The sequence below is a fragment of the Rhamphochromis longiceps genome, linkage group LG7 (genome assembly GCF_057381845.1).
Source record: "Rhamphochromis longiceps isolate RC_006_pf linkage group LG7, R_longiceps_female_GT1.1, whole genome shotgun sequence".
Lineage (NCBI taxonomy): Eukaryota > Metazoa > Chordata > Actinopteri > Cichliformes > Cichlidae > Rhamphochromis > Rhamphochromis longiceps.
Genome location: NC_140563.1, coordinates 22,264,652 through 22,281,221, shown reverse-complemented (window position 1 = coordinate 22,281,221; position 16,570 = coordinate 22,264,652). Strand labels below are relative to the sequence as shown.

At 39.4% G+C, this 16,570-nt stretch overlaps 1 protein-coding gene across 2 annotated transcripts; it reads left to right on the top strand.

The window, feature by feature from the left end:
* The first annotated feature begins 1,976 nt into the window (after positions 1-1,976).
* Positions 1,977-12,504, top strand: hapln3 (hyaluronan and proteoglycan link protein 3). Of its 2 annotated transcripts, none has more exons than XM_085412858.1 (6): positions 1,977-2,122; positions 8,442-8,611; positions 9,120-9,294; positions 9,884-10,282; positions 11,672-11,974; positions 12,070-12,504. In XM_085412858.1, the coding sequence occupies exons 3-6, from the start codon at positions 9,141-9,143 to the stop codon at positions 12,378-12,380; spliced, it is 1,167 nt and encodes a 388-aa protein (XP_085268984.1). In that variant the 5' UTR covers positions 1,977-2,122; positions 8,442-8,611; positions 9,120-9,140; the 3' UTR covers positions 12,381-12,504. The 2 variants fall into 2 exon arrangements, with proteins under 2 accessions (XP_085268984.1, XP_085268983.1); XM_085412857.1 differs by having other exon boundaries at positions 1,980-2,122; positions 12,064-12,504.
* Positions 12,505-16,570: the final 4,066 nt, after the last annotated feature.

The window sequence follows — 16,570 nt, the reverse complement described above, 5'->3', positions numbered from 1 at the left end:
ACCAAGGCTCGAGCTTGCCATGAACAGAAAACATCTCGAATGCCATTGTCATTGTCCAGACTAAAGTGACTTTTACATCACTACTGACTGAGTCGGTGCTGACCAAGACTCCTCCAAAATCAACACCTTTTTGCTTTTCAGCTCCCCACATGAACAAGCCAAATGCCTTCAGGAGAAGAACAAATATCTAGGTAATTGGCCACAATGACAAGAGGTATCTTTGGAGGAGTAAAACGGTGAAACTTTCAAATTTAAGAAGACTGCATCAGCTGTACCAGCATGGTGGTGGTAGCATGATGGTCATCACTGGACAAAGTGGATGGAATAGTGTAGACGGACTGTCTCCAAATTCCTCAACAACAGCTAGACAGTTGAAATTTGCACACAGTTGGGTGTTCCAACTCAATGGTCCCAAACACATATCAAATCTAGTTTTGGAATGCAAGCTAATGATAAAATTCTGGAATGGCCCTAAGTGGAATAAGCCCAGACCTCAACCCTACTGAAAACTCTTGGTTTTGCTTGAAAACCAGGTCCATGACAGTTCAAGGTCAAGAAAAGTCAAGAGAAGTGGTCAAATATCCAGACAGTATTATGGCAGATGGTTGTTGATGGGTACCAAATCAGCTGGTCAATGTGAAACTTGGTAACGGGCCTTTAACCAAATATTCCTGAAGGTGCATTTATATATTTGAACCATCATTGAACAAAACATCTTAATTGCTGAAGTGACAGTGAAGCGATAATTCCATGTGTGACGATATCCTTTATTAATGTCATCCTATTTTTTTTTAAGATGGTCTTTTCTAAAATCACCTGCATTTCTTGTTGTTGTCTTGATTATCCCCTTAGTATTAGAAAACATCATACATCCTCATTATCATGGTCATAAAACACAAGATCCTCTACACCTGAAAGTCCATTGTCCTGATGCATGGTCAATCACGGAGATAAAGAAATCCCAAAAAGTCGATTCTGTTCATCAGGAAACGCTACGTCCAGATGAACAGAATCAACTTTTTAGGAATGAAAGTAAATTATATCTTCCTGAGTTGTCTTGGAAAATACAAGCACTTAGCAGCTTCCCCATCAGCATCTGTGCTGCCACTTCCCTCTGTTTGGTTTCCTGGTATGAAAAGCTGAGTATGGCATCGGGCCAAAGCTGGTAGGAAACTGGAGGCACCGCATTTGGTTTGAAGAGGAAGGATCCACTCCTGGAAAACAACAGCTATTTTAAATCAGGTCTGTAACAACACAGACAACTTCTCTGGGAGTGTTATCTATAAAGAGTGGAAAAGCTTTGTTGTTTCTTCTAAAATAAATCTTAGAAGGTATTTATTTGGCATGTGATGAAGGGCTTTTATACAGGGATGTTCCCCTTATTTTGGCATTTTATGTTTAATTGGCGCTGATTTTGCATTTGTGTGTATAAAAACATAAGAAATTGTAGTGTTTATTTGTTATTGCCGTTCATTTTATCCTCTATCTATTAATTAAGTTGGAAACTCACTTTAAGCCCTGCGCTTCAGTCTCCTGTCAGACCTTTTACTGAAGCCTTCGTCTCTAATCACTACAGTCACACTGAAACCGTCTCTCACACACGTCTCTTGTGACTAACGGTCCCTTTCTGTGAGCAGTCACTGTTAATGACAGTGCGTGACTGCTCATACTGACACCATCATCTCCTTGGCTCTTCCATCGAACACCACAAACTTAAACCCACACAGCCGTCCTTTTCTCTTTCATGTTGTTTCCCGGAGCTCTGGGTCCAAGCTTTGCTCACCTCTGGGCCTGAATGTTGATGCCTTGCTGAAATTATACCCCAGAAAAAGCCTTAGTCTCCCAGCATTTCACAGGGGCTGATGGCATTTGGGGCCCCAGGCTAAAACCTTTCATCTTTTTTTTTTAAGGAAGAGCACTGTTTTGGTTTCTTCAAACACACTGAGATAATGACTTAGAGACACATAGAACGAGGGGAAACGTCTGTCACACTGGCTGAGAGTGGGGGCTGCATGAGCTAGCATGACACTGAGGAGAGGTTTGCTGGATTGTAGGAGCTTATTGATGACTGTTTGGACTGCTGCTAAAAACTGAAGGAGCTTCGATTTAATTTGGGAGCTAAGTAAGTTTATTGCTTAACACGAATCCAGAAATGTCATTCTGAGAAAATACTGAGCCTGGATCTCAAAACACTTATCTGGAAACACCACTGGAGCTGCTTTTGGGTGCCAGTGTTAGTCAGTTTCATTCTGTGTTTTTTGGTCCAGACTGAAAGAATCCCAACAATTGCAAGTATGTATGTTCACGCTCTATAAAAGATGAATGACTCTTGCTCAACATGAGTTGTTGTGTGAGATGTTGTAACATCGTTGACAGAGTATACCGTGGCATTGTTTGCACATTTTGTAGTAGCTTTCACAATCCCTTTAAGGTCACCTTATTTAATGTCATATATTTGTGGGTGGTCTTTGTCCTTCAAGCTTGTGCCCTCTACCTGAGGCTTATTAACATCTGCTTGCTTGCTGTCATTCAGTTCATGTTTGTGTGCTGTTCCTTGAAGCAGCCCACTGTGGAGCCTCACAGATGAGGTAGAAATTCACTTTTTGTTATTGCACACTATAAAACGGCAGTCCCAATAAAGAAACCGATCCCCGCTTTTGAGCCCAAGATAAATATTTACGTTGAAACCAGAGTATATTTCTGATGGTAATGAACATAGTGAAGGCAATGGTAGAAAAATCAGGACGGTGCGAGCTTGAAATAAGTACAAAAAAGCCCTATTATAGGGGGGAACATACAAATATGAAAAACCTGTGAAAATTTAGAAAAAAAAAGTATTTCATGACATTGGGCAATAATGTGAATGTAACGTGAGTAATAACATAACTGTCTCAAATACAACAAGCAGTAGTTTGGTTTGTGGCTGGAAAGAAGGGAGGAGGAGGAGGAACAGGATGAGGGTTTACTGGCATGTGGGCAAACCACAGGAAATGTTCCTGGTGATCCGGATCTGGGATTTCTGCCATTAGATGATTATCAGCCATGACTGTGATATTATTGCAGTTGAATAGCTAGCAAAGATACATAAATTCACTACTGACATTGAAATGTCTGTGAGTTCTTAGAAAGTCGCAAAGTGAAAATGTATGCTTCTTGAAAACTTCATGGATTGCTGTGTGTTGTTCTCCGGCACAGTTCTCCATATATCCTAATACTGGTGGCAAACCTTTCACTTTTCTTTTCCCAGACAATAAGTGTGACTCTGGTTATTCTCTGCCCTTTGTGGTTTGAAATGAAATATCTCGATGCAAATGTCTCAAAGCAATTAAGTGGTTTGCTAACATGCTGGGATTCTCACAGAATGGATCAATAACACTAAAGCAACTGAGCTTGAAGGTTAAGGTCATTAATGTTGCCATTATGTTTTATACAGGAATACCTTTTAATGCCTCCATTTGTATTTTGTGCACCTAAACCATTTCTTTTATGTACAGTAGACATTCTGAAAGTTCTAAAAGGGCAGTTAAAGAGGGTTTTGTAAAAGTATGTAAAATATATTTCATAATTCCTGACTGTTACTTGTGACAAAACATTTTTGTCAAACTTCCCTGTCACACAGATCTGTGGTTTTGCATGATTTTTAGAAGTCTTGTCTATGGGCGACCGTGGTTCAGGGGATTGGGAAGTTCATCTGTAACCGGAACGTTGCCGGTTCGATCCCCCAGCTCTCTTTGTCCTGGTAGTTGTGTCCTTGGGCAAGACGCTTTACCCTACCGCCTACTGGTGTTGGTCAGAGGGGCTGATGGCATGATATGGCACCCTCGCTTCTGTCAGTCTGCCCCAGGGCAGCTGTGGCTGCAACTGTGGTTTGCCTGCACCAGTGAGTGAATGAATAGTGGAATTGTAAAGCGCTTTAGGTGCCTAGAAAAGCGCTATATAAATGCAATCCATTATTAATCTCGTTGATCTCAGTTATGTTGCTACATGAAAAAGAGAAGAAGACGCAACATTATTGCAAAATTTAGAAATTAGCAGTTACATCAATGTCAGACTCTGAAGACTTGAGAAAACATCCAGCACCTGGAGAGCACAAACATCTGCCAAGCTAGCTCGCTCTCTGGGAAGAATTTCCTTTTAAGGGAGGAGCGTTGTAATCAAATATACTTTTAAAAAAGTTTGTAGTCCAGTTAAAACAAGCACAAAATGCAGGCTTTTGTTATTTTGCCTGTTCTAACCCATTTTAATATACTTCACATAATTTTGATTACAATTATTTGTTATTTTATGTGGATGTAGTGAATGTGTAACACTTATTTCATTGTTAAGTTAATTTGTTTAAATGTCCAGTAATAAATATCAAGTCAAAAAAGCTTTTCATCACAAGTTTATTCTGTTTTTAACATTGTCAAATTATTATTTACTGAAACAGTTATAACTTCTTACCGTAATTTGATGTCATACATCAACTATAATGTCATTGTAAAATAACATGATGCATAGAATCGTCATTTATCATGTACTAAATAATTTTAAGCTGTCAATGCAAACAATGGTAGTAAAAAGCAGAGTCTTAAATAGCTCCATATATCATTATTATCAGGTTGACCTTCAGATCAATTTATTGATCCTGAACTAAAGGTCAAGGGTCAAATGTGATGATATTTTAAATGCCTACACTGTACTTTCTATTTGTTGACAATGTCGATTTTCAACCAATAAATCGTTAGCTTGACCTTAAAAACATTGATGGATGTAAAACAAATTTTAATGGATTGTCTACATGACTCTGCCCTACACCTCTATAAAGTTTTATCAGAATTTATTCAAAACTTTTCGAGCTATCATGTTTACAGACAGAATGATTACATGCACACACACAAATGGTACCATTTAGAGGTAATAAAGAATACCTCCTCCTTTCTTCTGTTTTCTCCATCACTGAGACCATAACACCGATTTGTGTGTGTGTGTGCGTATTACCTTAATTACAAAAAATTTATTGCGGGAATGAACTGATAATTCATATACAACATTTGGACTCCAAAAGTATATTATCTCCTTTTAGTGTATATATGGGCCTAATATGGCCATCAAACAGACCTGGGGGGTCCATTATCAAGTCAAAACTCTGATTTGTCCAGTTAATGTTCCTCCACTTACAAAAGTGCACTTTCTTAATGGTAACTTTCTTATCTTACCAGTTAAGTATACCATTTACTTGTATACTAGTTAGCTTTAAGCAGTAATGCAAAAAAGGGGTTGATTCTGGAGGCATTTTTGAGAGAGCTGGGAACCTTTGTGTTAGGGAGTTTTTATTGTTTTATTTGCTTATGCTTCAAAAGTTATGTTATACATATTTCACCAGACAGTTTTCTGTAGAAACAGGAAGCTGACCCTGTGACACTGACAAGAGACCAGCACAGAAATACATATCCGCAGAAGTTGACTTGCATTATATTATTCTTAGAAATTGACCTGCAACACACATACTCTGTGACACACACACACACACACAGCTTGCATGCAGACAGACATCAGGACCTGCGTAACAGGAAATGTGATTATATTTGCATATTGACGATGTAACCTATAAAAATAAACGAATACTGCAGTTCGGTGTGATTTGCTCTGAGCTTTTCACCCGTGCCACACGTTGTCAATCTTAAGTGTCTCAGTGTTGTTTACTCACCTGACTGTTTGTTAACTGTAAATCTCTGACACTTTGTAATGATATTGGTGTGTAGAGGCTTCAGAAAGCCATCAACAATCAATCTCAGACTGATGAAGTCACAACTTATGTGGCTGGTATGTACAATAACAGTTAAACTATGTAAACTTTAGAAATAAATACACGTACAAGAACATAAAAAACATTAATGCAGATGGCCGCCCCTCCCTGAGCTGGTTCTGCCAGAGGTTTCTTCCTGTTAAAAGGGCTTTTTTCCTTCCCACAATCGCCATTTGCTTGCTCACACAGGGTCATCTGATTGATTGTTTTGAGGTTTCTCTGTATTATTGTCAGGTCTTTAACTTACAATATAAAGCAGCTTGAGGTAACTGTTGTTGTAATTTGGAGCTGTATAAAAAAACTGAATTGAATTATATTGCTTTTAAATCTGAATGGATATGGTTTGGTTACATTCTCCATACAGTAACCGTATTTCACAAAAGCTGATAAATTTTTTGTACTGGGCATTTCATGTGAACCAAATTACATGTGAAAAAGTTTTGAGACATACATTTTTGACTAAAATGAAAGCGTGTGTTTAAACTACATATGTCTGGCCCTCGGTGTCATTCTCAGTGTGGCGACTGTGGAAAAACAAACAAATTGTATGACTAGCATGTACATTGTTTACTCATTAAAATCCATTCTTTTAATGTTTTCCAGGGATTTGGGTCAACTTTTTCCTCAACATCCCCAAATCCACTACCACACCCCCCCACCATCTGCAGGAATAGTGGCGGGCTTGGGTTTCTGTTATGCTGGCTGGGTGTTAGTGAAGTCACTAGAAAAACATCAGTGGCTGCAGAGGGCTGCCCACAGAGGAAAGCATTGCGTGCAGAAGATTATTTTTTTGAAGGGACTCTGTTGGAGGATGATCATTTGGAGGATGGTGCTGTCGTGCCAGGGCAGTTTTAAGGTTCACCGTGTAGCAGTGTCAAGAGGGCAGCTTCCATATGCACCTTCAGCCCTCACTCAGATATTCAGGCGGCACATTTTACAGGCCTCAGTGGAGAACTGGAATTGCTCTTGTTTCCCACAATGTCTCCTTTTGTTTCAGCTAGTGACTGAAATATGAGTTCATATGGCAATATTTTTTCCATCTTACTTGAGGTCAGGGCCAAACATGGCATGGAATATTTTCTGTCAGCCTCATTATACACGAATCCACAAGCTGACAATGACTAATTTTACAATACTGCAGAGACTAGGCAGCTTTTACATGTCTGTAGGTGTTAATAAGATATAAATAACTTATTTGTTTTGCTCTTCTTTAAAGGCACCAGATTTTGAGGATTTTTTTCTTTAGAGCTTGCACTGACTACTACAAATATAATCTACCTGCACTGTTAAATTTTAATTAGGCTTTGAGGATTTTTCTCTGTTTTGAATTTGCTCTAAACTTTAGCTGTGATTATGTGAATGAATGCTTACATGAAGCTACAATGTCTTCAAGCTATACTTAAACTCTGCGAAATAACAGATAACATAGTTGTTATCTGTTATTACACAGCTACATTTGTGTAATAACAGATCAGGTTTTGGTTTTATTTTAAATTTTGGGTTTGTCTGGTTGGATTTGAGCACATTTTTGTGAGGTCTTAAAGAGGTTGACTGGACTGAACTGACCCCTATAAATTTTTTTCAAATAGCAGGCTCCATCTGTATGCAAGATGTAGTACACTACGTGTGTGCTGCAGTCATATTTACTGTTTAGGATCTTATTCCATGTGGCATCATAAACATAAGAATGTTTAATGCAACCTTTTACTATTGAAATTGTGTGAGATGGTCAAAATGTTTGAACTGCTCACTGGATAACTTTTCTCAAGCAAAACTGCTTCACTACTCAGGTTTACTTAAGGTTAGACAGATAAAATGCTACAAAATAAAATAAAAATAAAGCAAGAAGCTTGATTTAAAAGTAATTAAGTTGAAAAAGAAATATTATAATAGTAGGCTACAATATTGCTCCTAATCCAAGGCAGTTTAGAAAGCTAAGGTTGTTTTTTTAAATTTCTTTTTAACAATATTAATGTGGCCTAGTTGTTACTTTTAGGACATAAAATAGGCGAAATTAAACTTAAAGTGGAGGAAAGGAGTTATGTGGAAGCTAAACTGAAACCCCCGAAGGAAATCTGGGCAGTTAAGAGGTGCAATGAAGGGATTACAATCAAAAAATGTTGGATATTATCACATTTATTACAACATGCGAGGCTGATACCCCGTCAACGCCCTGGTCTTTTAACTCTGGACACTCCCATTAGATCACTGAAGTCTGCAAAACAGATGCTCATAGTTTTCACGGTGTCCAAGTTAAAACATGGTGAAGATCAGGCCTTTGCAGTAGTAAATCACGATCACATCCCAACCTTTTTAAAACCCGTTTTTGTTCTCTGTGCTTTAAACCAGGAAGTCTTCTGATTGCTTTTACATGTTTATTCGTGTTTTATTTTAAAATCGATTACTTCACTTGAGTTGACCCAACTTTCCAAATGTATTTTCCATTTAATATGAAAACAGTTTCTCTATACTTACACACAGAGATATTCTCTTTTATAATAAAGGCTTTTGAGCATTGGATTTAGCAGTTTGGCTCACTTGCAAAGGCAAACTAGGCTGCATGCACTAGCATTAGTTTGGCACTCTTGTGTTGACGCATCAGAGTCGGTAGAAAAAGTTATGACGTGCTGCGGCGGCGGTGTCTCCATTGCAGGACGATCTCATTGGTTCATCGGTGATGAGGTCTTTGCTCGAGATGCCTCAGCTCGTGACGTTGGCGCGCGCTCCCCCTGACTGGTTGGCTGGTAGGACGGTCCGGTGAGCAGAGACAGAGGATGAGGAGTAAGTGAAGCGAAGACACGTTCAGCGGACAACTGCTTTTCTGTGAGTGAGATTTGGATTATTTTTGTATTTTATAACTGGTCCCATGAACATTATCTTTTATTCAGGTGGTAAAACAGAAGGCTTTACTTATAAAGGTGACATAGCCGGTTTCAGAGCTGAAACCTTTTAATGTTTTCGTGAAGATAAAAGAAGGCTTATAGTTTTCTGTTACTCAGGAAAGTTTAAGCTAATACGATGAGAGATTTGTCGGCATTTGTCTAACGACCGAGCTGTTAGGGAAAGTTTCTTCCGTCTCTTCAGTCTGTGCATTTGCTTTATTTGACGCCAAGAAATGTGAAAGGATCAATGAGAGTACTTTTACACAAATTCATTGAAAGTGTTTCGCAGACAGTTTTTTTTCCTAATAAATCTTATTTATTTATTCTGACTTGCGTTTTAACCGATAGTGTGTAACTTTCTCAAGCACAGACACATATAGATCGTTCGAGAGCGTTTAATCTGTGGCGCTCAGCTTAATTGTGATAGTCCTGTTGGGTATTTTCGACAGCTTTTAAGCTGAAGGAGCTGAATGAGCTTTGCTGCAGCCATGCTCAGTCTACCGCGCCCCCTTCTGGTCACCTGCGTGTATCTCCTGCTGCTGCCGGGCTGTCAGGGCAGGATCCTCGGCTACACCAATGGTTTTCACTACCAGGACATCAGCAACGGGAATGGACACGGAGAGAGTAGGTTGTCCGTGTGTTTGTGTGGACATGATTAACACATTCTGTGGTACATGCATCAACACACAGCTGGTCGGAACTAATTAGGATGTGGGAAAGCAGGTGTAATTTATGAATTTACAGGCAGTCATCCAGGGCTAACAAAACAAATACTGTTAGTAGTGAGCGATGTGTGTTTGTGTTACATGTAACATGTGTTTTTGGGATATTCTTTTATCTTCTTTTCTCCACATTTCGGTAAACACATCCATGTTTCTGTAACTCTAAACAGACTTTACAGACTTGAGTATCGTCTAATCAGATTTGCATTGTTACTATGAAACTCAAAATAATTTGGCAAATGGTAAACATGCATGCCGACTGTGCACTGATTATCATAGTTTTTATCTGTAAAATACAGGCTAATAATATAAACCATTTGGGTGAAGGCACAATTGACCTTCATAGACTTCATACAGGAGGACAACGGGGGAAGGTACAAGTTTATTTTGCTGTGATGGTGGTAAATTTCGATAAAAACCTTCCATTTAGACTGGCTCTGTTTGCTTTAATTCGGCCTTTTAACATGTTGTCTTTCTTCTGACTTTTCTAGTTTATTTTAATGGGATTCGTCTCCACGTGGAATCCCCTCAGTCTTCAGTGTCAGCCACTAGGGGGAGCACTGTCACCCTTCCGTGTCACTACCACTATGAGCCTGAACTGACTATACCACGCAAGACCCGTGTCAAATGGTCCTGGTTGCCTGCCAACACCATGACTCCACAAGTTTCTGCTGATGCCTTCTTCAAGGAGACTGAGGTTATGGTTGCCATGGGAAGCCGCCACCGCAGCTACGGCAGCTTCCGTGGCCGCGTGCGCCTGCGACGCTCAGCGCCAGGGGACATGTCTCTAGTAATCAATGAGCTACAGGTCAACGACACAGGAAGATATCGCTGTGAAGTGATTGATGGCCTGGAGGATGACAGTGTGACGGTGGATCTGGAGCTACGGGGTAAGATTTTTGTTTTTGAGTTTGGGCCTCAACGTGAGTCAGGTTGGATTAATTCTTGTGGGGGCCACAAAAAATGCTGTGGACTTTTGGTTCCAAGAGCAAGAGGGAGCTGAACTCAATAAAATCATAAATCAATCAAATCAATCATCTGTGTTAGAATGGAGACCTCTCTATGGTTTCACCCTACCGTATAGCTGGATTAGGCTCTACGCTTCCAAATAATAATGGTACTTCTAATAGCAAAAAAGTAAATTATTATTTGTTTCCTAAATTATGAATTGATTTTATATTTGAAAACATTTCCATAGGACCATATAAAATGTACAAAATAAGTGAAATGAAGCCCAAGTCTTATATGCTGAATGAGCAATTTTCAATAAATGGGTTTAAAATCTGAGCCCAGTATCAAGTTCTGTTTGATCTCCAACAGTACATATTGCAAAACAAATATTTAATTAATCACATTACCATAGAATAGCAGATTATGCATATTATTTTAGGGCCTTCAACAGCCCTGAGTACCAGAGACATCATAGTATTTGAAATCATCAAATAGATTAACAATAACAGTATCTAGTTTCATCTAGTATCTAGTATCAGATTGGACTTGCAGTTTTGTTATTTTTATGCAGACAAAGTTTGTGATAAACGTTAACTTGTTAAACAAAGTGAAAGCTTAAGAGAGGATTCACTGTAAAAGGACAATGAATAAGTGGATTTATTTTTCATAGCAGCTTTATAGGCTATAAGGTGCTCTTGTTTGTAGATGTATTTTAAGAATATAATAATGTATTTTGGTGACCCTACATTTCCCGTGAAACTTGTGGTATAGCTGTGTGCATGTTGGACTCCACAAGACCTGTCCTTTGTCACATTGTCAAGGCACAGTCATGCTGCGGAGGGTGTCTTGTCTCAGGATCTTAGTTCTACTTTTTATAGATGATATGATTTTTTTTTTTAGCATAATCAAATGATAGGCTCCAGCTTGAGCTGTGTGTGGGGGAGAAATAGCACTTCCACATCTGAGGCCAGGGTGAAATATGCCCACTCTGTGTTGTTGATGACTGCTGTGGGGGACTACTACCCTACTTGGAGGTGTTTTCATGTGAAATGGCACTTTATAAATGGGAGTCAAATGTAACCTATTTCCATCCAACAATCTTCTTTTTTTTAAATTTGCAAAACAAAAATGAAAAATGCTGACTTTATTTTTTTACCAGTCATAAATGAAAAAAAAGAGGATTTTCTGAACTCTACATTTCAGAATATACTTAAGATTTGACATGAGCATTATTTGAGTTGTATTTTGGGGTTTTCTGATCATGTTGAATTAAAAAAGAAATGTACTCATTGAGAAACTGTTGTAATACATTGTTCCTTCACATACAGGTGTGGTGTTTCCTTACTACTCTCAGAAAGGACGCTACCATTATAACTTCTTCAGGGCCCAAAAAGAGTGCCAGGATCAGGATGCTACTTTGGCTACATTTGAGCAGCTCTTTACAGCATGGGAGGAGGGGCTAGACTGGTGTAATGCTGGCTGGTTGGCTGATGGTACAGTGCAGTATCCAATCACAATCCCACGTGATGGTTGTGGGGGCAAGAACTTGGCTCCTGGTCTACGGAGCTATGGACAACGAGACCGTGTCCTTCACCGATATGACGCTTTCTGCTTCGCTGCGTCTGTTAAGGGTGAGTATGAGCATGTTTGAGTTCATTTTTTTACATCTAAAAATTCCAGGTCATTACAGTTTCTTCAATGATTATTCTCTTCTGGATAGGGACAGTTTACTTCTTAGAGAACACAACCAAGCTCAACTTCACTGAAGCAATCCAGGCTTGTTCCAGTGATGGAAGTCAGATTGCCAAAGTGGGCCAGCTGTATGCTGCATGGAAACTGATGGGATTGGACCACTGTGATGCAGGCTGGTTGGCTGATGGAAGTGTCCGTTATCCTATCACAAAGGCCCGGGCTAACTGTGGTCCATCACAACCAGGTGTGCGTAGTTTTGGGTTCCCCCCTCAGTACCTGAAATTCGGTGTCTACTGTTATCGGTCGATGCTCTGTTTTAACGCGGGACAAATTAAACCATACTAATAGTGAAGCAGGTTAAAGCTCTGCTTGAGAGGTTAGCATTAGATATAGCCTGGATGCAAATTAGCAGTTAGCCAGTTTATTCCTCTCTGAGCTATTTTAAAGTAATGGAATTTGGTTTATCTCTCTCCATCTCAAATAGACCAATGACACAATTGACTATGAAGCAACTGTTAAACTAACTGTGGACATCAGTCTTGCCGACATGTCATTGTTAAACATGTAAATCCAAAATCATGGGTGTTATTATGTTGCTGCAAGAGCATTCACTCTTTGTTCCATCACGCTTTTCCCTTCACACCTGTCACTATCCATTTGACAGTTGTTCCTGTTTGGTACACAACAGATGCTGATATGTCTGTGGTCACAGCTGGGTTTCCAGTTTATCTCAGAGGTGTTAGTTGGGGTTATCATCACTGTCTCAAGGCTCACCCATTGTGCTAGGTATTGCCAAAGTCCCAGCACTGGGACTTTGGCAATACCTAGCACAAAAAAGTAGATGTGTACATATATCATTAGAGTTGGAGGCACCATTTATTTGACCTGCAGAGAGTAAGTTTGACCATAAACTCAGCCTGACACCAAACAACATGAAAGTACCCAGACAAGCAAATGTTCATATACTGTTTGCCGCTAAGTGCAACATGTCTCAATCACAGCAAAATCTTGCAGTAAAATGCACAAGGCCATTGTTTATTCCTGCAATTAAATGATTTGTGCTGTCAGTTTCCATCTCTGCTAATTTAACTTTAAACTTTCTGCAGCTATTTTGAAATTTGGTTGAAGGTTTTTGACATTGATCCACCACTAATACTGATTCATTTGATGACTCATTTCAAGCTCAGGGAAGGTGTACAGACTCAGAAAAGTCCTCTTCCCATCCAAAGTATTTCACTGGTGTCCAATCATAGCTTTCGTTTATATTTCTCAACCATATAATTCAGAAGTTTGCACTGACCCTTTAACCAAAACAATACAAAGATTAAAAAAATAATCAGTTGTAATAGCTTTATACCACAACCACAGGCTTTTGTGGAGCATCTTAATGGTTAAGGGAGTAGATTTTATTTCCCTCTAAGATCTTTCCAGCTGGTCTGCAGTTTTCTGTCTTACATTTGAACATTTTATACAAATATAATGTGTTTCTTTTTATTTTTAAAGGCTGATTAGGAATTGTGTTCTCTGTTGGAGGAGGAAGTTCTGGTTCTCGGTATTACACTACCCTATTTATGTTCATTGTCAAAGAATATTTACATACAAACATACCTTTTTTGTTTTCATTATGTCTGTGCATTTGTACTACTTTCTACAAACTAATAAAAATACTGCTGTGAATACACTTTCATTTGAGTAACATTTTTTTTTATGTGGGTGGTGTTACTTAAACAAATTCCTTTAAATCCTGCTGTTAAAAAACCTACGTTAACATTTTCAATTGTTTAACTACATCAGCGACTTCAACACCAGTGATGGGTGATTTTTCCACTTCCTCCCCAGACTATGCTTACAGTAAAGAAGGCATGGTACTGAGGATCTCCTAAAGGTGTTCTTCCTAACTATATTCTCGGTCGAAGTCAGGAGTGTCCCATCTCCACTGTCAACGGTGTATGTAGAATACCACTTCCCCTGATGGTAGGACCTCAGTAACCATGCTCAGGCAGGGTACACTGGACCCTTGATTTGTTCCACTCACCCGGATTTGCTGAACCACTCTTTGTTTGGCCCCACCACCAGGGAGACATGGGAGACCGTATCAGGGGCAAGTTGGCCATAGCTCATGAAATCTTGCACAAAACCCTCCACCGTGATGCGGTGTTGATTCACGCAGGGGTATACAAAATAGAAAAAGAGTGTCAGAAGCTGAACATTTAGGATAGTGTGAAGCAGCTCATAGGTCTTTGACTCACAGATTACCTTTACACATACTCATATCATCATTTGAAACTTTGGCTTTATTTATTATGAGCATCTAGTGCTGTAAAGGAATATACAGAAGGGGAAATAAGTTTGCTCACTTCTAAAGAAATGAACATTCTCTCATTTTTATGGTAGTTTCATTTTAAGAGAGAGAGATAGACAATCAAGAAAAAACACAAAATATATAAAAGTTATAAATTTATTTGCATGTCATTAAGAGAAAAAGGTATTTGATCCCCAACGGAAAACTCGACTTAGTACTTGGTGCAGAAACCCTTGATGGCAACTGCTGGAAGTAGGAAGACGTTTTTTATAGGTGTTCACCAGGTTTGCATACGCATCATAGATTTTCTGTAAGATTGAGGCCGAGTGTCTGGTGACTATGCCACTCCATGACCTTAACTTGTCCTTCTTTAACCACTTCTTTGTTGGCAGTATGTTTTGGTTCATTTTCATGCTGGAAGACGCATCCATCTTTAGACCTCTGAAGGAAGGAGGTTCTCGGCCAAGATTTTACAGTATGTGGTCCCAACTTTGGCTCCTGAATGTGATGAAGTCGTCCTGTACTATTAGCAGAAAAACAGCCACAAAGGATAATGTTTCCACCTCTGTGCTTGACTGAGGGGATGGTGTTCTTTGGATCATACTCAGGATTTTTCTGTGGACAGTTGTGCTTTATCTATACTTGATGATTTATTGATTGTGATGTGAGACACAGCCAATAGGTGGGAGACTGAACTCTGTCTGGATTGTAAGGTTCAAATACTTGTTTCACTCAGTGACATGTGAATAAATGTATTAACTTTTATGTAACACATTTTTTTTCTGGATTTTTGAGTAAGTATTTTATCTTTCTTTATTAAATTGTAACTACCATAAAAATCTGATTAAATTTTTTTCATTGTAATTGAGCAAATCAATGACGCAATCTTAGAAATTCAGCAGGGGACCAAGTAATCATTTCCCCTATTTCATATATATATATATACCTTCACCCTCCACATCCTCCACTCCCTTCACCCTCCACATCCTCTCGAGCTCTTCTCTGAGCCCTTTTTTGCCGTCATTGTGAATGTTGGGTATCGAAGAATCCATAGGTCCCTCATCCTATTCATGTAGCCCCTTCCGGCGGGGTTACTTGCGTAGTAGCATTCCAACAACGCCCATCGATGCCTTCTTGTTCCAGTAGCCCACTTTTCGTCAGGGTGTCCTGGTTCCTCAACACCTGATGCGGACCTTGTTGATCCGGGCGACATCCGAGCCGGCATGCCTTCATATTTATCTGTGTCGCTCATGTCTGCGGTAGGCTTGCTTCGATAGGCAGGAATCGAACTTGTGATCCTCTGTTCCAAAGGCGTGTAGTCTAACCACTACGCTATCCAGCTGCTGTATATATATATATATGTGTGTATATATATATGTGTGTGTATATATATATGTCTATCTATCAAAAAATACGGAAAGTGTGAAAGGCAATGAGTGGTTCTTAGTTATGTTTCAATATTTTGGATATCCTTTAATATTGTGTGATTTGCAACTCTGAAACACCTTCTATGATTTGTTCATTGAATTTCCTGTTTGTTGTAGATTGCAAACAACCACTAAGAAGTCTGCTCACTAGGTACTGATTTAGTTTCACTTTACTCTTCAAACGGGAGAGTTGAAATAGGTTCCTGAGCCGTACAAAACAGGCACCTTATGTAAAGCTAACATGCGCCACTCTGTCTGGGCACTATGTGCTTTTAGATGAGTGGAGTCAAACATGTCGCTACGCCCTCCTGCATGTGGGTGGGAACAGACGTTCTAGTGACTATGCTGCCACTGGATTTTAGAAACACATCCTATTTACCTGAGTGGACACATACAGATTTCATGCCTGCACAGGTTGGAACATACACCTCAGATCACTGCACACATATGTGTCGTGTAACCACGAAGGCAGACTCACCACACGGATGTGTATACATGCCTGAAATATACACACAGCTACACTGCCTGGTAGAAATACACAGAGCAGATCTGTTTGCTGTGACTACAGTGATGAAGGTAGCTGCTGTAGTGGCCGATGAAGGAGCTATTTATCGTGTGCTTTTTTTCACAGTGTATTTCCACAGGAAGGTAAAAACAAACTGTATGCCAGGTTGTGCCTCTGGCTCCAGAGACTTTACCTCAAATTCGACCGCTTAAGGGAAAGATGCTTCCATAAAAACGACCAAAAGAAAAAAAAAATTTTTCAAACAGAAAATGTTGATGACTCTTGAATCGTTAAGAATAGG